Genomic DNA, 21,286 nt, shown 5'->3' with positions numbered 1-21,286 from the left:
GGAGATTATCAGTGGTCTTGTATGTCTTCCATTTTCTGATGATTGCTCCCACAGTTGATTTTTTCACACCAAGCTGCTTGCCTATTGTAGATTCACTCTTCCCAGTCTGGTGCAGGTCTACAATACTTTTCCTGGCGTCCTTCGAAAGCTCTTTGGTCTTGGCCATGGCGGAGTTTGGAGTCTGACTGTTTGAGGCTGTGGACAGGTGTCTTTTATACAGATGATGAGTTCAAACAGGTGCCATTCATACAGGTAACGAGTGGGGGACAGAAAAGCGTCTTACAGAAGACGTTACAGGTCTGTGAGAGCCAGAGATTTTCCATGTTTGAGGTGACCAAATACTTATTTTCCACCCGAATTTACGAATAAATTCTTTACAAATCCTACCACAACCAGTTCCTTAGTCTTTGAGGTGTTGAGTTGCAGGTGGTTTGTGTGACTCCATGCGACAAAGTTCCTCACCAGACTTCTGTACTCCTCTTCCTGATCATCCCAGATACACCCCATGATGGCTGTGTCGTCTGCAAACTTCTGAATGTGGCATAATTCAGAGTTGTAGCAGAAGTCTAAAGTAGCCATATAAAATGTACTACGCTAATGTTCAGTACCAGAAAGTAAAATAATCTGATTTACTGAAAATAAATGTATACCATACTGTATAGCATCAATAATGGTGTCTGTCCAACCATCAATTGTCTTACATTATCCTTGTCAGTGTCGCAGGAGGTTGGAGCCTATCCCAGCGGCCATAGGTGCGAGAGGCAGGATACACCCTGGACAGGCCGTCAGCCTGACACAGGGCTAACACAGAGACAGACAATCATTTGCACTCACATTCACGCCTATGGGCAATTTAGATTCACCAATTAACCTAACCCCACCAACCGCATGTGTTTGGACTGTTGGAGGAAGCTGGAGTACCCGGGGAGGAGAACATGCAAACTCCACACAGAAAGGCCCGAGTGAGGTGGAGGAATCAAACTCAGGACCTTCTTGCTATGAGGCAGTGCCCTGTCTGATTTAAGTTGCAAATAAAACCTATTCATAGAAAATTAAATGTATGGCCAAATCCCCAAATAATTTATTTGATGATAAAACCTCACTGGAGGCCTTTTGGGGTTTTTTTTAGATCACACTCAAATATTTAACTGGCCAGTTACATTATACCAATTCAATGTTTGGGCATGGTCAAGACCTGAGCACCAAAATGGAGAAGAAAGGTAGTTTAACTGACTTTGAATGTGGCATGGACAGCAGGATAGAGCACTGTGTCATAAAGCTCAGATCACCTCTGACTGGTTTTCTGTGCACTCAAATGGCCTCCAGTCGCCAGACTGTGCACTTCTGAAAGCGGTAAGTGTAGCTACTCAGGTATTCAGTGAATGTAGATAGAAGTGACCCGACATATCAGCTTGGATTAGTCATTTGCAGGTGAAATTGGCAAGTATTAGACCTCACAGACATCATTCAAGTCACTGTACAGGTCACTGATGGAAAGTAACCGAGTTATACTTGTGGCCTTTTTCAATACATACAAAGATGGATCTATTTAACTGGACCACTTTCCAAATTTTACCCAAGATTGTGGGACGTGAGATAATGTCTACGTTACCTTTACTGGTATGCTCTATTGTCCAATGTTGTCTAAAACAATATTTGTAAACAAAGGAAAACTAGGACCAAAAATCTGAATTTGCTGGATTTTTATTTTAAAACTAACCACAAAGTTCTATCAATACAAAAAGTATAAAAAGTACAAAAAGCATTGTTCAAAAATAACTTGAGATGAAAATATGAATTGGCACTGTGGGTATTATTCAGAATAGAAAAAGATGGCATCTCGTCAGAGCGCGTTCAAGGCATTAAATTCACATTGATTTGATTACAGATCCTGGAACAGTGAAAACACTCATCCAGCAATCAGCACTTTCAGATATCAAACAGATACAGTTTTATCCCCACTTAACCAAAAGGAAAAAAACAAACAAAAACAAAAAAACCAAAAGTTAACATTTCTTGTGGTCATACATGATGTGTACCTAATAAAATAAGAAAACAAAATTATTTAAATATTAAAGAAAAAAGTGTTGCAATATTATCTCAACTGTACCAAACAGAATACACCAGTCCAACAAAATCTGGCATCAGGGAGCTAAGACAGTAGCAAATACTCTTTGAAAAACAGGGAAAAAAACAAAATAATCCCAAACGTGTTGGCCACAGTGACAAGAGTCAAGACAACAACACTTACAACTAATACAAAAATACAGTATTAAATGTTTAAAACAATGCAAGTCATTATCAAGAGTTAAATGGTTTTCAAGCATTACCCAGGTTTGTCTATTCCTTTGGACAAAGGCATCCCAAGTGTGTTCCAGTCACCAGTCAGGCGCCAGACTTGGGAATGTTGACTGGTGCAACATCATCAAAATCACAAAAAACAAATCCTTTGACACACTTGAGGGAAACCTTTGTATGAAATGTTACACCTCAAAGTCTTCATCAGCATGACAATAACTCCAGTACCTTTTCTTTATGAGTGGTGCTGTGTCCATTAACCCTTTGTTTGCATGTAAAAGCACTCTCACTTCTGCACAAAACACAAAATTCTTACAGTTTCAACATCTTTTTTTGCACATCTGGCTTGGCCTTAGAAAAATCCCATTAAGTTTTCCAGTTTTAATCTAATGCAAACTTTAGATGCAATCACTGAACATCCAATGGAGGACAAACTCATAAAAATGACTAATAGCTCTAAGACTTAAAGTTAATTATATTTATAAAAAAAAAAAAAAAAAAGAAAAAATAGCTGCCCTGAGGGAGAAGCACATGGTAACCTTAACTGTTCTTGTTGCACTATGGCAGTTTGTAAGCACTTTGGATCTTTAGACCGGCTTGTGTCTCGAGTATTGCTGGGTTGAGACGACCGTTCTTGCAATGTGAACCGATGCTCGACCACAGTCGGCCATAACACTGGAAGGCTTGGGCTGACTTCATCCACCTCAAGCAATTTCACAACATCCCACTCACACATACAGACTCCCCTTGGTTCAAATCCCTTGTGTCCTCTCACTGCTCCTCATGTTAACTGCCCAGCTGATGAGAATCTATGCACGAAGACCTGCAGACAGATCATCAGGGTTGTTAAGCAATGAGTTTCAAAAACAGCCAGGAAAAAAAAAAAAAAAAAAAAACTGTGGTTATCAAGAGACAAAGATGGAAGCCTCACCTTTGTCACAGGTACTGCTCTGCTTTTCCTGGGCAAAGTTTAGCCTGTTCTGCTCCACTGCAGTGCCGTTAGATTCGGGGCTGCTGCTGCGTGACGGGCTGCTCTCCTCGTTCTGGTATGCCATATCCAGATGCTGCTGGGCCAGTTTTAGGTGCCTGCGCAGCCTCTCCAGCTCCCGAGACGATGCCTCGTCCCCGAAAGACTCGCGACCTGAGTCTCCCAGGTTATCTCGAAATCCCAGTTTTCCAGATGGATCCTTCTTCAAAGCAGTGTGATAGCCTGGAGGCGCAGAGGGCTGGCGGCAGATGGAGGACCTCTGGCTGGCCAGAGCTGAGTGTCGTGGGGTGGGGTGCCGGGGCCGTGGCGTGCAAAAGCAGTCACGGATACCACTGATGCCAAGGTGCAGGATCTCCAACAGGGTAAAGAGGAGACACAAGGCGCTGACGGCATACATTATAAGCAGGAAGATAGTTTTCTCTGTTGGGCGTGACACGAAGCAATCCACTGTGTGCGGGCAAGGGGAACGTGTGCATACGTACGACGGTGCCACTTCCAGACCATAAAGGATGTACTGTCCAAACAGGAAGGAGGTCTCAAAGATGGCACGTGATAACAGCTGGAACACGTAGACCTTCATCAGGCCATCTCTCTTGATGCGACGGCGCCCGTCGTGCTTTTTCTTGGGCTTTTCCGCAACCTCCTTTTCCTTTTCTGGCTCAATTTCTTCAATGATCATGGGATCCTCCTCCCCATTGTCCTCCGCTTCCTCATAGTCCCTGTTAGCACCACGGCTCACTATAGGCATCCTCTTCCTGCCCTGGGGCCTGTAGTCATCGTCATCCATGCGAGCAATCTTGTGCATAGCAAACCCAAGGTACATGATGGTGGGAGTGGTGATCATAATCACCTGAAACACCCAGAAGCGAATGTGCGACAATGGCGCAAAGGCGTCATAGCATACGTTCTCGCAACCAGGTTGCTGCGTGTTACACACAAATTTACTCTGTTCATCGTAGTAGATCGACTCTCCTCCAACAACCGTCAGCACAATCCGAAAAACAATGAGGAGGGTGAGCCAGATCTTGCCCACAAAGGTGGAGTGATTGGAAATCTCATCCAAAAGGCGTGTGAGGAAGCTCCAACTCATTTTGTCTTTGGAACAGGAACACAGCTATGTCTGTGTAAGAGAAAAAAAAAAAAAAAAAAAAAGCATATATCAAAGTTAATTTCTGGATGTCTTTACCAAGAAGCTGGCCCAACAACAGAAAGCGCGTGAAGGAATATGGGTCACTAAAATATGACCAAAAAAAGAAATACAGTAGTACTTAACATTTAAATACACTGTAGTAGGTGTATCATGTTTATGCAACACAAGGTGGTGCTATTATGCCACCCTCACAGTAGTACCCATTACAGCCATGGAGTAAAATCTGCAGGCATGTTCAGGCAAGGATCTGATATTGTCTGAATAGATGCAATCAAAATCATGTAACCACAGGCAGACTGCGATGTGCAGACAGTCTAACCAGCAGACATGGTACATGGTGTTTATCACAGCAAAAAAAGAAAGAAGAAAAAGCCCTGAGGTCAGACATTAAAAAAAAGAAGCATGCGCGTGTTAGTGTGAGGAAACTTCAGCAAGAAAAATTTCTGTCAAGCACCACATTTCCATGTTACGACACTGCTGTGCAAAGACACTGAAAGCTGTCTTCATCTTTTACAGAGTTCAGTGACATTCACAGAAGTTTAAGAAGTTACAAACTAATTCAGAGCCACGTGTGGTTGTTCTTAACTGAATTTTAGTAATCTGACAACAAGGTAGTAATGAAGAGCGTGAGTGGTTTCACACCTCATAACTTCAGCTGTGTAATTATCCAGAACTATAAACCAAGCTGCTGCACTTCAACCAGCTACATAAGGTACAAGTTTCTATTCAAACTCTTATGCTGCTTTTTGCCTCTGCCTTGAAACGACTCTGTTCATGTATCGGTCATAAAGACTGAAAAGCCTTTATTCAACTATATGAATCATAAAATAAAAAGTAGCGCTGTGCGAAAACCTCAAGTCAGCCCTCATTTCTTTAGTTGTTATCATGTGATGTATATACACTATATATTAAATATAATGTTTTGTTATCTATGTTAATAGTGAGATCAAAAGTCAATTGTTGTTGTGACCACCTTTATTCTTCAACACAACCTGAACTCTCAGGCTGAGACATTTCTGATGACAAATCCGTGCGCAGCAGATGGATCAACTGAAGGGCCAGATCCCTCTTCGCTGGATTTTTCCTATTTCTCAAGGTCATAACTTACAAATACTGTTAATCACCTGGTTTTTTTTGCCCTTTTGTCTTCCCTTTGACCAGTTTTCTCAATTTTTTTTAAGCTGAAGCCCAACGTATGCAAAGTTTTTAGCTTAACAGCCATGTGGGAAGCACTCTGTTGTTGCACAAACACTATTTCTTGTCTGTTGAACTTTTATCTGTGACCTTTTTCATCAACTCGACTAAAGAAATGGGAAATGACTTTTAACACTGTGTCATGATTGTTAGTTTTGTGCTTTTTATTCTTGACAAAGAACAGCTAGCACCCTACGGCAACATCAGCACAAAGGAATGGACTCGACTGATCCTGACATCACCATGCATTCTATTTATACTTTTTTAAATTTATTTATTTCCTGCTCAGTGCAACTAATTTATATCCAAATCTCCACTGCCAGGACATGGATGTGAGCAGAGAAACACGGCTGGAATGAAAAAAGCAACCCATGAGCTTGATGGAACAGATTCTGGATTTCCATCCTCCCATCCCTACTGTGAATATAAAAGCATGAAGTTTTGAATAACTTATATATTATGGTTACAAAAAACAAACAAACCAAAAAAAGAACATATTCACCACATCATACCACAGAGTTTATATAACATCCAAACATATCTTTAGAGTTTAAAAGTTGAAGCCAACTGCAAGTACCTCAAATCGGCATTCTTTCAAATGCCCAAAAGGGGGCGCTCTCTATAGTTTTAAAAAGATGGTTGTATTGAAGTCTGTGTGGAAACTACTCTCAGCTGACAAACTGCTCAGTTTTTCAGTCAGATCAGCTCATGGGTCATGTCGTCTGTGTGAAAGAACTTCCTTAGCTTGAGGTTTCGTGAGACTGTGCCAACGAGTGACGCCGTTATGCCGTGAAAAGAAACGCTGGACATGAAAGCCTCAAATTATTCACCCAGCACATTTGTAGGATTTATTCATAGCTTGGATTATGATACTTTTCCATCTACCCCCATGTTTTTAGCAGTGAGGGAGAAATCACGTTTAACATCATTTAAACGTTCATTCATAACTGCTGATTAAAAGTATACATGCACACCTGCAACAAGCCTTTTAGCTGATAATATGCTGTGTGGCTAAGAAAAACTGCATGCATGAAAAGACCAACTAGATCAAATAAGGGAAAAGTGACCCGAACGATTCCAACACCAACTATCACTGAAAAGCCTTCTAAAGATTACTCTCCTCAGCGCTCCAGCTCAATAAGTGGTTTGTTATACTGGGCAACTCTCCAGTGTGAGTGGTACTCATGTTTGACGCAGGGTTGGCAAGGACAAAAAACAAAACAACACAACAACTTCCCTAGATAAAGAACATTTTGCATTGTGCAGGAACAACTGGGTAATGACAATCAGATAAATGATCAGCAAGTTTGACGATTCAGTCTGAAACATTAACTACTAAATCAAACAATTATCTTCCTGCGTTTAGTCACTGCTCCCCTCTCAGTATCTCATCTGTGGTTTATGTTGTTGCTGTATGCAGCCATTTCATTTCTACATGCAAAGAGATGCAGCAACACAAAAGTGTGGTATCGCAACTGTTGGGTTTCCATGGAGATAACACATACTAAATATTTGTGAGAACTACCTTTACCCTCCATCTAAACTGAGCTATACTGTAGTTTTGTTGATGCAAAGCCAGAAGGACTAAAGGTCAAGATGATCCTCAGCTGCTTGAAATGTAGGTTAATAGTTAGTAAGAACTGACATTTTGTTCAAGTCTGAGTGCTGCCTCACAAGCAAGCCTAAAGCAAAAAGCTGGAAGTAGAAAGAGCTGAATTATGTAACGCTCAGCTGCTCTTGATAATTGAGCACTGGAATCAAAGAATGGTATGTAGATGGGCCTGTTGCTCATATCCTTATTTTTAGTTTTACAGCTCCTTCTCAGCACCACTATTCACTAGTCCATCACGTGCGAACTGCTAAGTTACTCAACAATTTATCAACTTTTACATAACAAAGATTGCCTAACAGAAATGCAGGACCTCGCTGGATCAAATTCCGAGCAGGGATTGGGATGAATAACAGACTCCATCAAAAACAATTTTTGGAATCGAGCTTATCACTTCCACTCATCAATGCTGGTACACTGCACATAACAAAACAAGGGACCTGAAGTCACGGCAGCGGAAGTGTTCATCCAAATTTTGATGAGTTTTTGTAGCGTTTCTACCCTGCTTTCAGTCTCCTTCAGCTGTGCTGACTCTGAAACCTCTCATGGGCCTACCCACCTATCAAAGAAACAGTAATGTAATGTAAAATCCATCTGCTTTCAATGACCACATTTTATATAGCTTGAACCTTACATGTACTAGAGGGTGATTTTGCAGAGACTCCCTAGATGCTCCCCACTCATCCCTCAAAAGACAAATGAGTTTCAGCCTTGTCTGCAGAGCCAGCCCGGGCCTGTCTGTGTGGTATTTGACAGAAAACAGGCTGCTTTCACCCAGTGGAGATTCAACACTGCTGCTGAACAGAGAGGGTTTTGTGCCACATCTGGGAGGCTCGCTGCAGTTAACCTTCCGGTACCCCAATGCGCTTAAGCATAGAAGCCCCTGTCCTGAAGCAGGGGGGAGAGACCGACAAGTAAGCAGGGACCGAGCAGACCTGAGTAAGGAGTGACTTCCGGTTAAGTTTAACGATAGAACCGGGTTTGGGGGAGAAGACATCCCAAACCATCCGCCCATCACAGCACAGTGAGTCACATCATAAAACCTACTTAATTAGTAAAACTGAAGAAGAGTAATGACAAGAAAACAAGAAAAATCATTTAAAAACCCAAATCCACGAATTCCGATATGAAATTTTAAGGAAGCTAATCCATTTGCAGGGAATAAAATTCCTCCTCGTGGCCAACGACTGGACACGTCGTCAGCGCGGTGCCCCGCGTGCTCCGTTAACGTTACCGACTGTTATCAAAGCAAACCGGTGGGCGACATTGTTTTTATAAATCCTGAAAACCGTTAAGAAAGTATCGATATTGCAGCTAATATCCCACATAAGCGTGTGTGGGCAGATTCCAGGGAGGAAAAAACCAGACGGTTCCTGACCGTCCAATCACAAAGTGGATGCAGATAAAAGTCCCGTTAAAACGAGATAAATAGTCCGCGTGCCAACGCAGCTGTAACTGCACATTCTGCTAATTAGATATCTTTGCCTTAATGTGCCGTAAGATTCCCCTTTTCTCTCTTTAATTAGCGCTCCCTGCTTTCACACTGTGCGCGTAAACTCTCGTTTAACGGATTTGTGCTGTAACGCACGGCTTATTAAAAACGCTGCAGTGACCTCCGACGCTTTACAATCACAGCCACCGGCGGACAGGCCCGAGAAGTTGAAGATAAAAGTCTAGTTAAAGCTCTTATTTGTTAGCCAAAGCTAAGAGAAGATGCTCCCGCGTCCCCGCCGCGCTTTGTCTGTGAGGTGTTTTACCTTCAGTTATGATTCCAGGTCTTCCTTTTCATTAAAGTCGTGGTCTTACGCAGGGTTTCTCTTTTAAATCAAAGTCCTCCCGCTCTTCATATTAAGCCATCCAGGTTTTTCTTCTTTTCCAACGAGGAGCTCGCGTCGTTTCTCCAGTTGTGTGTCGAACTGCTGGGCGAGGACAAAGAATATTCCCAAATCCCCCCTCCCCTCTTTTCTTCTCCTCCCAGTTCCAGCCAGGCACCCCACCCCCTTTCTGCGCAGCCTGGAGAACAGCATTAAACTGCCAGCATTCCTGATGCAATCTTTGCTTCGTCTTATAACTCCAGGCTGCTCAGGGTGAGAGGACCGAGAAATGTGTCGCAGGAGGAGCATTCTGGAAGCAAAGAATAAATCAGTTTTTTTTACTGGAAAAAACAGAGAATGGGTTTAGTTCGCCGCTTAAATTTTGGCCTCGTAAAAAGGCTTTAATTGTTAACAACAGAGACAGCTTTATTGGAGGTGCTTGAGCCTGTCTGCAACCTGCAGAAGTTTCCATTTCTGTCCAAACTGGATAATTTCCAGGTATCCAAACTGAATTAAATGTCTCGATTTAAACTCCAAGTCAGAACAAACAGTTCCAAATCAGATGAATTTAAAACAGGCTTTAGATGTAATGACTCAGTCCATCTCTGACTCAGAGGTCCAGAAAAAAAATCAAACACACACACGTACAAACGAGGACTGACAGGTTCCAAAAAATTATAATAATGTCACACAGAAAAGCAGATGTGCAGTGCCTTCAAAGCTGAAAGTCACAGTAATTCAAGTGTTTTAGATATCCACGTTCAAGGAGCTGATTAAACACATCCAACAGATGCCAAAGAGATAAGATACCCATTGAGGAAGACATGCATCAGTTTGTCTCACTGTTCAGGTTAAACATGTCCACACATACACTGCAGTGTATTAAATCAGATCCCACAAAAGCAACTGGCCTGCAGCTAGAAGTCTGCAAACAGGATGATTTTCCTTACTGTCCTTATTTTCCCTTCAAAAAGAAATTTTTTGTACAAACAATGATTAAATTAAACTATGGCACAAGGAGCGATGCGTCACTAAAGCTTGTGATGCTTAGAAAACACTGCCATCGCTAGTTTCACAACTGACATCTGGACCTAATGTTGTGTAGCAGACCAAACACAAATCTGTTTTTTCACAGCACAATAACGTAGAAAAATATGTGAATTGACGCAAACTCTCTGGACACTGAGACACAGTGTCCAGCTGTGATTCTGCCAATGACTGTGGATTCTCCTTATGCCATAGGCAATTACGAATGGAGGACAAACTCAGCGTCAGCATCTGTGGGCAGATAGAGCTGAGTGCTTCATCTTCACTTGAATAAAGAGACAGAGCGAAAAGGGGCTTGGAGACAAAATCCTAAGTCTTTTCAGAAAGTTTCTTTCATTCATGAGTTTTACTACTCTATCTCCCATTGGCCGTTAGGGCTGAATATGGACTATATTTTCCATATGGGCTATGGAAAATATAGCATATAACTGGTATCCTTCATACATTAGAAGTTCCAGCAGCAGTATCGTAGTGTGCCATGAAAAAAGTGGCATCAAGCCATGAAGCAGCTGTCAACCATTGTTTTTCTAGAACAATACAGCCTGTTGAGAGTGGGTGCACCTCTTCCTGCTGATGCCAGCATTCGGAAGTTGTTGCTATCATAAGCCCCCTTCCTTTGTGTCACACTTTCTTTGCTAAGAAAAACATGTGTTTCCTGAGCCCTCCGTCAACACTTCTTTGAACCCACAGTAAACAACGTCGATTAGTCGACGTCAAAGGAGAGTTAAAGCTTTTAAGCCATGTTGTGTTTAAATCAAGACCTTCTGTGTGCCCTAATCTGACATTGGCTCTAAATGTTCTTATTTTATTTATTTATTTATTTTTTTTTTGGGGGGGGGGGGGACGCGACACCCACCACGCATTATTGGCTTGCACTTAATCAAACCTGCTGAATTTGCAGTTGGCTGATGCTGCACTTTCGATACAGAAGTGACATGAATGAGGTATGCACGGTCACCCAGATTAAATATCGCAAGCATGCAGTCAGCATCAGTCTCCCAAGATAGTCACTCAAACTGAATGATGACATTGTTCTCCCTGGATTCCCTGAAATGCTGCTCTCCGTCGCTTCACCGCACCTCTCCAGAGAAAAATGCAGACAAAGCACATCTACTCTACTTTCTGCATCAAAGCTGCGAATGCACCGTCAGGCTGGGGGACAGTTGGGCTTCGTCTTATCTCTTTGATAAGTGCTCGCTGCTGGTGAGAGCAAACAAGGAGAAGGACTTATTATTTAATATCTGCTGCAAACAGGAGGTCAGTGGAGGAATGCAAAGCCCTTCCCCCTTTTCATGGTGAAGCCCGAGCTCTATTGTGAACCACAAGCATGCTTTTATTCATGGGGTGTAATGTGGGGTGCTCTGGAAAACTACATTGCAAATGACAGTGAGAGATAATGAGGAGGCAAGGAAGCCTGCCCTCACGGCCCCTTCAGACCACGAGCTGATGCTTGTCTTCTTGTTAAGCAAACATGCATGTCTGCATCAACAGAAAGCACCAGTGTCTGTTAAACACATTTGCAGTGTGCCTGTCTCTCTTCAGCTCCTTGGCATTCAGATGGGTGTTCACTCCTGTCCGGTCAGCTGGCTTGATAGCAACGAACACTGAAAATATTTGGATTTAGTATCTGGGTGACAATAAGTCTGCTAGGTGCTGAGAGCGCCTCGTCACATTTTAAAGAAGCATCTGCAAGCCAACAACACTGCCACAACACAGGAAGTGAGGCCTGTTAGGGAGTCACAACAGCTGGCTATCAGTTTAACTGAGGCTCTCAATTTTCTGTAGATTAGTAAGCTTGCTGCTGGTTCTGCACTAGGAGTGATGCTACCAGTATGAGCTCTATCACATGAGTTAAAGACAATGAATTACAGGTAAATCTGGACTGGGATGTACATCCTCTCAACATGTATCATCAAAACACACAGACCCAGTTCAAAGGTCCTTTTGAGTTGGTAACAGCAGGTAATGTTGTCATGTAACTGATCAGTTTTGAAACGTATCAAAGCACTTTTAAAAGTAACTTTAATCAGTGCTGGCTAGGATCAAGGTTATTATAGTGAACTCAAACTAGACATGAAAAAGCATCATAGTTAATTCAAATAAAAATAAAAACTATGCTAACTGAAAGAAATGTGTAAATAAATAAATATGTAGCGGATTATTTTTTTAGTTTGAGCATCTTTAATCTGAAAAACAGTGTTGTTTCCTACCTGACGAGGTGTTGATGAACATGTATGTCCACTGCTCTTTTGTTCTGTGTTTCTATTGTAATACCTGTCCTTATCTTCCCAAATCACAACCCTGCTAAATGCCCTCCATACAATAACAATTAAAAGCTAAAAACAAACAAACACTGAAACTAATAAAAATAAACTGAAACTGAACATTTTCAAAAATAAAAACTAAAGTGAAACAAGATAAAACTCACTCTGGAAACTAACACAAACTAAACGTAATTAAGAACAAAAAGTCAAAATGAAATAACAACGCAACAAAACCACAGCAGCACTGGTTGGAATACATCCTACAAGTTTGCAAATACAAACTGTAGACATTTTTCCATCCACGTCAAACATCTGTTGCCGTGTTTGCCTGTAGAAACCGAACTTTTTCAGAAACAGTGTAGAAAAAAAGTGTTTGTCAGCACTTTTTCTGTGGATGGAGAAACTGGTCTCAGAGCAGATCTTGATTTACGGCTTAAAGCTGCTTGCTCAAGTGGCCTTTGATTACCCAGCGGGGGAGACTTGAACATTCCTGTGTTGTACTGCTGTTACAGTGTGGGCCACATGGTTTTTAAAAAACACAAATAGCTCTAAGTAATTAATCCGCACCCTTGCGGACAAGGTCTTACACCACTTGTTTATCACTGTTGTTGGGCTGTGCGTCTGTCCACTGGCTTTGCTGAAAATCTAAAAAAAAGAAAAGAAAGTAAAACACACACGCAGTCACACGCACGCACGCACATACATCCGGCCTTTTGGATGTGGTGTTGCAACATAATATTCAACTCAAAATGTGAAAGGGCTTTGCTCAAGAGTTGCCCTCTTGTTTGCCTCAGAACCTGAGCCACTCTGAATCATACTCTTGTGATATTTGCTTTCCTGCCACAAACGCACACACGCACATACACTTTTGATGAAAGGGTCAAGCCAGACTGGTTTTGTGCTTGAACGCTTGTGTAAGTTCAACTTGGTGAGCCATACTGTTCCTCTTTTGGGCAGTTTTAGCAGAAAAAATATGTGTCACTCGGCAGGGTGCACTGATAAACTGTACTTGCTTATTTAACTTTTAGATCAGATATGTGCAGTTAACCATCTTATTAGACATCCAGAGAAGAGATTCCCTTTCCCTCTGCATTAGCACCACCCTGACAGAGCAGATAAACCACAGAAGCACACAGACCCACACCACATTAAGGTCTTGTTAAGAGTTTTGCTTGCTGCACGCCCTTGCTGGTTTTCATTTTTTAAATCGCATTCTTGTGGCTGTCTCCCAGCTACAACACACACACACACACACATATACACAGAAAAATGCACAAGGGCGCGACTCATTTTATGAAATGGCATTAGCGCAGGGTTAACGTGGCAACCAACCAGCATGACTTTGGAAAAATAACCACCCTGTCTTCAGTGTGGCCCAGAGAAGAATTCCAGTCTCCTACAGCCTGACTGTCAGCTGTGTAACCTCTTTTGTTTTCTTCTAATAAGTAAGAAATGGTAAGTATTAATTCACTGCTTTTCACTCTCTTTCATACTCTGTGAAACTCTCTTCAGGTAGCTGATCCACTTGCACCTGTGAGGTTTTGGGCACTTACTTAAAATGACCCAGAATAATTCATTCCAGCAGTACCCAGAGTCCTAGCTGTAATATTATAATTCACAGTACAACAGGGAAGTGGAGCTTCCTGCCAAGAAGACTAATACTTTCCATCTGTGTGTTGTTTAGGAGCCAGTGTATCCCAAATAGTGCCTAATAAGGTTCTGCCTCAGATCAGAGTAACTCACTTCCACTCCACCTAATAATGCATCAGTAACAGAATGACGAGCTTATTAGCACCGGACAGGCATTTTAAAAGTTCACAGTTGTGCACATCAACATCTTATATGCATGCATGTGCACAACCAATGAAACAAAAAAAAAGGAAAAAAGTATGCAGACAGGCCTAAAACTGTGCTGTATACCACACCTACGGCCCCATACATGGCAAAAAATAACCAGCTGTTAGTGCCAGGCCAAATGTAATTACAGCACCATGGCCACAAATTGCTTTTGGAATTAAAAAAGAAGAAAAAAAAAGTAGGCCTCGCTCTTGAGGCTGACTGGAAGTAATCAGCGTGTGCTAAAAAAATATGTGTTATGCCTTAGAATTTTCATCTCATTAATAAAATTAGATCAATGTGCTGTAATTGTATTCATTTTTAAGGAATGCGCAATTGAACATTGTTTTCGTTTCACATGTTTATTGATTTCGGTGACTTCTGAGCATTTGTCTTCACAGGTACTGCTTACTTCCTCACAGGTACGCAGCTCCTATCTCTTCCTCTCATCTCAGTTTAAGAACAATGCATTTTTGGGTGGTGGTGGGGAGGTAGAGTGACCAAGCACCCTGGGTGGTAAAAGTGGGGGTGGCTGGGTTTCATTTGCGAGGTCACCTTGTCTTGCTTTGGGGGGAGGGGGAGTGATGTTCTCAAAGTGTGGCTCTTTCTCAGGTTTTTCTTTTTGTTTTTTTTATATCGAAATCTTTCCAGAATCTTTTTTAGAGGCGAAATTACCAAACATAAAATTCCTGAAGACACAAATCCCATTATGAAACCTCCTGTTTCTGTCATACAGTCAACATGAGCAGCACGCCTCGTCAGCATGGTGGGGTTACAGTTGGAACAGACTGCACGTGGGACACACAAAAGAAGCCTTACGGAGGAGGGGTACTGAGTTACCATGGAAACAGACAGCCCTACCCCGGAGCAGATGGTGGTGGTTAGGGTATCAGGGGCTGGGTGTAGTGATGGCGGGATCCACAGATGATTATCTGTCCTGGGTTTCTGTTCTCAAACAACAGCTTCTGTGTCTTCGTTACAAAACAGGTGGCTCAGGTTTGTGTTATATTGTTAATGCACAACACGCACAACTTCATTGCATTTTACAATATTCAACATACTTTATTTTTAATTTGAGCTAAAACTGGTTTGTCACTACTTGGAAGATTTTCATGATTCATTTTGGTGGATTACTTAGATTACTACAAGGAACTGAGAGATGGGCTCACTGCTCTTACCCTGAAGAAATCCTTCTTTTGCATAACAACACTGGAAGATGCATGAGTCATCAGTTGTTGAACTGAAGGAAAGTTACTCACTGAAAAAACTTGCAGTCAGGAACTTGGAAAAAAAGAGTTTCTGTTTCTCTGATATGCAAATCTGCCTTTTACAAATATATATTTCTTCCTTTGCTTCCCTGACAGGCTGTATTTTATGGATAATTCACATTAAAAATAGACTAACTCTGAAAGCCATACAGTGATTACTAACTAGTGAGGCCTGTAGGGAATTTTACAGAGGAGCAATTGTCTTTAGCTGTTTTCAAGAAGTCAGGATGAAAATGATCAATCAATGAACACTGTAATTATACTGCCAACCTCAGGGATACTTCAACTGTGGGTATAGACCAATTTCAGGTGGGGTATGGCTGACTAGGGGAAGAATAAGAAGTTAATTGAAATCAATGTTATTTATATCAGAAGAAAAACTTATTTCACTAAAATTCAGCTTGGATCCTGTTTTTTGTCAGTGTTAACAATTCTGGCCTTTTGAAGTGAAGCATGTCTGAAAAGGTTTGGAAGAAAAACTGGTGTTTCTCAATCTCAAAATATTATATCAGAATCAGAAAGACTTTATTTATCTCCAAGGGGCAATTAAGATACAACAGAGCAGCATGACGTTGAAGATAAGGACAGGGCATAAACAGGCAATGTATGCCACACATACTTATGATAAACTCTAACTCAGCTTCCTACATGTTATATCCAACCAGTGCATGAAACGACATGCCCGGGGGATAGAGGGGGTAATCTTTTGGTGCCAAAGGCAGTCATTTGTAAACACTTCAAGGTGCTGGTGAGGATGGCCTCTGGGCTCTGCTGCTGCTTACGACACTCTGAGAAGCACGCTTCCTGCCATTTGGATTTTTGGCTTCCCTAAATGTAATTAAATGAGATAGAAAAAAAAGAGAATTGGTTATATGAATGAAGCATCATGTTAAATGTGTTACTCGTGTTTTGTTTTTAAAGCATTTTTAAGTGCAGCTGTGTGCATATTTCATCATTTGAAATAACTGAGGGCAAAAAATGTTATGGGAGTGTCACTTATCAGGCAGTTATCTCCATGCACTTTTGCATACTCTCCTTTAACGGGGCAATTGTGGCTCAAGAGTTGGGAGTTTGCCTTGTAATCGGAAGGTTGCTGGTTCGAGCCCCGGCTTGGACAGTCTCGGTTGTTGTGTCCTTGAGCAAGACACTTCACCCATTGCCTACTGGTGGTGGTCAGAGGGCCCGGTGGCGCCAGTGTCCGGCAGCCTTGTTTGTGTGTGTGTGTGTGTATCTGTAAAGCACTATACACAGGCCATTTTAACAGATTCTATTTGCACATTAGTCTGGTTTGGAGGACATGTAACTGTAAATTGTCTCTTTCTATATCTCTACGCACTTGCATGTGGTATAAATACCAACCAACTCCTTTGTCAGGTGGTGTGAGCAGAATCATCTGCAGCTCAACGTGGCAAAGACCAAGGAACTGATCGTGGACTTCAGGAAGACCAGGAAACACTTGACCCCTGTTTCAATTCAGGGGGTCAGTGTTGACATTGTGGAGGACTATAAATACCTTGGAGTACACATTGACAATAAACTGGACTGGGCTAAAAACACCACAGCACTTTACAGGAAGGGCCAGAGTCGTCTCTATTTTTTGAGGCGACTGAGGTCCTTCAACATCTGCCAGAAAATGCTGAGGATTTTCTATGAGTCTGTTGTGGCCAGTGCGATCCTCTATGCTGTTGCATGCTGGGGGAGCAGGCTGAGGGTCGCAGATGCCAACAGACTTAATAAACTAATCCGTAAGGCCAGCAATGTTGTGGGGATGGAGCTGGACTCCCTCAAGGTGGTGTCGGAGAGGCGGATGCTGTCCAAGATAAAGACAATGTTGGATAACACCTCCCACCCACTCCATGACATGCTGGTCAGTCACAGGAGCACGTTCAGTGAGAGACTGAGATTACCGAAAAGCACCACTGAACGACACAGGAAATCATTCCTGCCTGTGGCCATCTCCCTGTACAACGCATCCACTTAACACACTGTTTGCTGCTACAACTACACATGTTTCTTTTCCAACTATTTATTTATGAGTGACTTATGTATGTATGTATGTATATATATGTATATATTGTACTATTCTTAGTTAGTGTATTGTCTGTCTTGTCTTAATGTTGGTTTAAAATGGAGCACTGTAACAAAAAATAATTTCCCCCAGGGATCAATAAAGTATTCTGATTCTGATTCTGATTCAAATAGCAAACTATGCTAGTAATTTTCCTACATTGAGCCTCTTAAACTCCCCCACATTCTCGTCACTCTGATGGCGTCATCATGACTGTGCAAAAGACTCAGAAATGCGTAAAAGTATTTTTTGGAGCAAGTCTTTGAGTGTGGCCAGACAGTGAGGAATTATGAGTGGGGTAAAAATGCTAAGATCACCCTTGATTCAGCAAGTACAGAACCTCTCCTCCTGGATGACAGGAAAATGGGAGCATCAATCAAAGCAGCCGTGCGGGATGGCAGAGGAGCAGAGGATTTGTGGCTACGGAGCCATGAAAATACAAAAATGAGGCCAAGCTTCAGTATCACTGCCAAGCGGAATAAGTCAAAATTAAATTACCCTGTAAATTCCTTGTCGTGCATGTTGGGGTAATAGTTAATATCAATCAACCATTTCAAACATGTCTGACTAATAAAGAGTGCTTATTGCCCTTTAACCTTTTTTTTTCAGGTTGATATCCAGTGACTGATGAGATTTCCGGTGATGAGATGCATGTCCGTAGAGTTATGGGTAGCTTGGACATGGTTTCTGTATCGCACATGTGTTTATTCCATCTGGCTCTGCTCATGTCTGAGTGGTGATGTCATGATAAGAGGCCTTTGGGTCTCACAGCTTCTTATTACACTATAACGCTGGGTCAAAGTTAGACTTTTGGAAGGTTGTGTTTAAGTGTGGGCAAAATTACAACGTTGAGTTACTTTTCCAAGTGGAAATAGTTCTCCCAACTGTTGGAGGACATGACTTGGGACATGAGCACAGCTGAAACTCAGGGCTCTGCCCTTAGTAAACAAGTGACTGAGAAAGCAAACAAAAGAATACCAGACTGCCTTTTTACAGTTATTCAGTGGGGATCATCCTCACCCCGTTGTTGCTGTAAGTGCAAACAGGGCAAGAGGTGTTAAACCTGATTCTATGTAAATGCCTCATCTCATTCTCATTCCTCTAAGCTGAAGTAAACATTACAGCAGAACCCTCAGAGCATTTTTAAGAAGAAGGTGAGGAAACTTGAAAGATGTGTCCAGAGCAGGCAACTGGGCACTTCTCAAGCCCAGATAAAATCCAGTTAATATACTGTAAGTGTAAGTGTCCACTGGCCAAGTAAGCAAGCATTAAACTTGAGTAGAAATATGCCACCAAAAACACAGTGACTTCCAGATGAGAATGGGAAATTCTTGTGGCCTTCTTTCAAGCTTTCCAGCCTGCAGAGACCTAATTGTCTGAGGATCCCATAAAAAAACAATACCCAGCTTCTCTTAAAAGAGAAGCTGGGTATTGTTATTCTAATTTCAGTTTACAAGTGTTTTATGCCTTTACAGAAAAAAAGTGCAGATTGACAGCACAAATGCAGAAAGGAGACGCGGAAAATCACTTCCTTTCAGCTCACAACAGCCAGTGGTCACCACGTATAGCATGCTTCTCCGGCAATCACAGGAAAAAATGGAGGGAATGCAACGCAGCTGTCAGCAGATTCAAATCAGTACGTGACCGAGCACAAGTGAGTATGCTGTCAAAAATGTGTTATTTGAGGTTTGAAACCCTCCTTTGTTTGGAAGTATCGGTTGGCCAGTTTCATGCTGTCATCCCACCAAACTTTTCGATAATAAAGTAAAAGCAGAAATTCTGCTTTAAATATAAAGTCATGGCCATGTAAATTAAAAGGGTAAGCAACAAGTCATCAGCAAGTGTGAGGACTTCTATAAAAGCCCAAGTGTTGACAGTTTGCTGGTCTGGAGCTTTCTGGTGTGAGTTAACACAATGCCACAGAGCAAAAACATCAGCAAGGATCTTAGAGAAGCAACTGCTGTGGCTCATCAATCTGGGAAGGATTATGTAGCCTTTTCCAAACAATCTGAAGTCCATCCACAGTGAGAAAGATTATTCACAAGTAAAAGGTTTTCACGACAATTGCCAGGATCCAAGTTAGATGTCAGACTCTACAGGCCTCAGTTAGCATGTTAAATGTTCAATGATAGCTGTCGCACAGCTGACTGTGGAGTAAAATGTAAATAAATGCAGAATCCAATCATTTGCAAATCTCATAAACCATCTTTTAGTCACAATAAAACACTGAAGACATAGAAGACCGAGCAGTCCTGGGTCTTCTATGCAGTATTTGTTATTTCATGATGATCCTCCAGATGTTTTCAATTGGTGAAAGGTCTGGACTGCGGGCTAATTCAGCACCCGGACTCCTCTACTACAAAGGCATGTTATTGTAACAGATGCAGTTTGTGGTTTTGCACCCTCTTGCTGAAATACGCATGGATTTCCCTGAAAAAGACACCATCTGGATGTGAGAATATTTTGATCTGAATCCTGAATAGGTCATTCAGCAGGTGCAAGCGGCTAATTCTATAGGCGCTAACCACCGCCATGCCATCAGAGATCCAGACTTCTGAACTCATCCCTTATAACATGCTGGAAGGTTTCTTTCCACTTTAATCTAGAGAACCTAAGTCTACGAGTGTCTGTGCTTTCCAAAAAGAAATTCAAAAGAATTTCAGAGTTCAATCCGTTCAACCACAGAGCTGTTTTCCACTTTTCCTCTGTCCATTTTCAACGAGCTTTGGCCCAGAGAAGATGGTGGCATATCTGGATCATATGTATGCTTTCTGAAAGTGGTCCTGAGCTCACACAGTGATTCCCATGACAGAATCTTGCCTGTTTTTTTAATGCAGTGCTGGAAATACTGCCTGAGGGCTTGAAGATCATGGGCATCCAATATTGATTTTCAGCCTAGCCTCTTCTACACAGAGAATTCCCCAGATTCCCAAAATCATTTGATAATTTAATAGACCGTAGACGATGAGATATCCACAGTCTTAGGACCGTTATTCTGAAATTGTTCCACAATATGTTGAGGTGGGGTTTTTTATACAGACTGGTGAACTTCTGTCCATCTTTTCCTCTGAGAAGCTCTGGCTTTATAAGATGCTATTTTTTTATGCTCACTTACTTTAGCGATCAACTTACCGATTTAGTTGGAATATGTTCTTCCAGCAGTTTCTTTTGAGAACCACTTACTTTTCCATGAAACAGTAAAATGTCTCATTGTAAACATTTGATTTGTTTTCTTGTTCTATTGTGAATATTTTTTTTAATTTGTTTTTTTAAAAATTGAGGTTCCAGAAAAAGAATGAACAAGTATGGCTTGTTTGGACGGGTTGTCATGTGAAGGCCTCTCCTCTCTAAAAGGAACATGGCAGCATAACTTAGGTTTGCAAAGTTGCATCTGAACAAACCACAAGACTTAACAAGAGTGAACCATGAATATCCCTGTACGCCAGTTCTAGAGTCAAACATGTGGCGTCTGTCTCACAGCTAAAACTGGATCATGCAACAGGAAAATGATCCCAAGCAGACCACCAAATCTACAAAACAATGACTGGAAAAGAAAGACTCAAGATGTTGCAACGATCCAGTCAAAGTCCAGACCTCAAACTCATTGAAAGGCTGCAAAGGAACCTTTAAAAAGTTGTGCATAAACCAGTGCCCATAAACCTCAATGAAATGAAGCAGGTTTGTAAAGTACAGTGGTTGAACAGTTCTCCGCAACAATGTGAGAGACTGATAAAGTCATGCTGAAAAAGA

General features: G+C 41.8%; 1 protein-coding gene and 1 long non-coding RNA gene across 3 annotated transcripts; one reads left to right on the top strand and one right to left on the bottom strand.

Moving 5' to 3' along the window:
- Window positions 1-1,688: 1,688 nt before the first annotated feature.
- gjc4b (gap junction protein gamma 4b) lies at window positions 1,689-9,172 on the bottom strand. The gene is made up of 3 exons (XM_085384038.1): window positions 8,997-9,172; window positions 3,230-4,406; window positions 1,689-3,121 (listed from the first exon to the last, which is right to left on the bottom strand). The coding sequence occupies exons 2-3, from the start codon at window positions 4,374-4,376 to the stop codon at window positions 3,108-3,110; spliced, it is 1,161 nt and encodes a 386-aa protein (XP_085240164.1). The 5' UTR covers window positions 4,377-4,406; window positions 8,997-9,172; the 3' UTR covers window positions 1,689-3,107.
- A 5,412-nt stretch (window positions 9,173-14,584) lies between these two features.
- LOC146651593 (uncharacterized) lies at window positions 14,585-17,088 on the top strand. Of its 2 annotated transcripts, none has more exons than XR_014907986.1 (2): window positions 14,585-14,622; window positions 16,843-17,088. It is a non-coding gene; the product is annotated as an uncharacterized LOC146651593 (long non-coding RNA). The 2 variants fall into 2 exon arrangements; XR_014907985.1 differs by lacking the exon at window positions 14,585-14,622 and adding an exon at window positions 14,633-15,196.
- Window positions 17,089-21,286: the final 4,198 nt, after the last annotated feature.

This window comes from Rhamphochromis longiceps, linkage group LG16 (assembly GCF_057381845.1).
Source record: "Rhamphochromis longiceps isolate RC_006_pf linkage group LG16, R_longiceps_female_GT1.1, whole genome shotgun sequence".
In the NCBI taxonomy this organism is placed as follows: Eukaryota; Metazoa; Chordata; class Actinopteri; order Cichliformes; family Cichlidae; genus Rhamphochromis; species Rhamphochromis longiceps.
This window is presented reverse-complemented; position numbering and strand designations above follow the sequence as displayed.

Coding starts and splice junctions, on each gene's coding strand:
- gjc4b (XM_085384038.1), bottom strand. CDS start 4,376: ATGAGTTGGAGCTTCCTCACACGCCTTTTGGATGAGATTTCCAATCAC.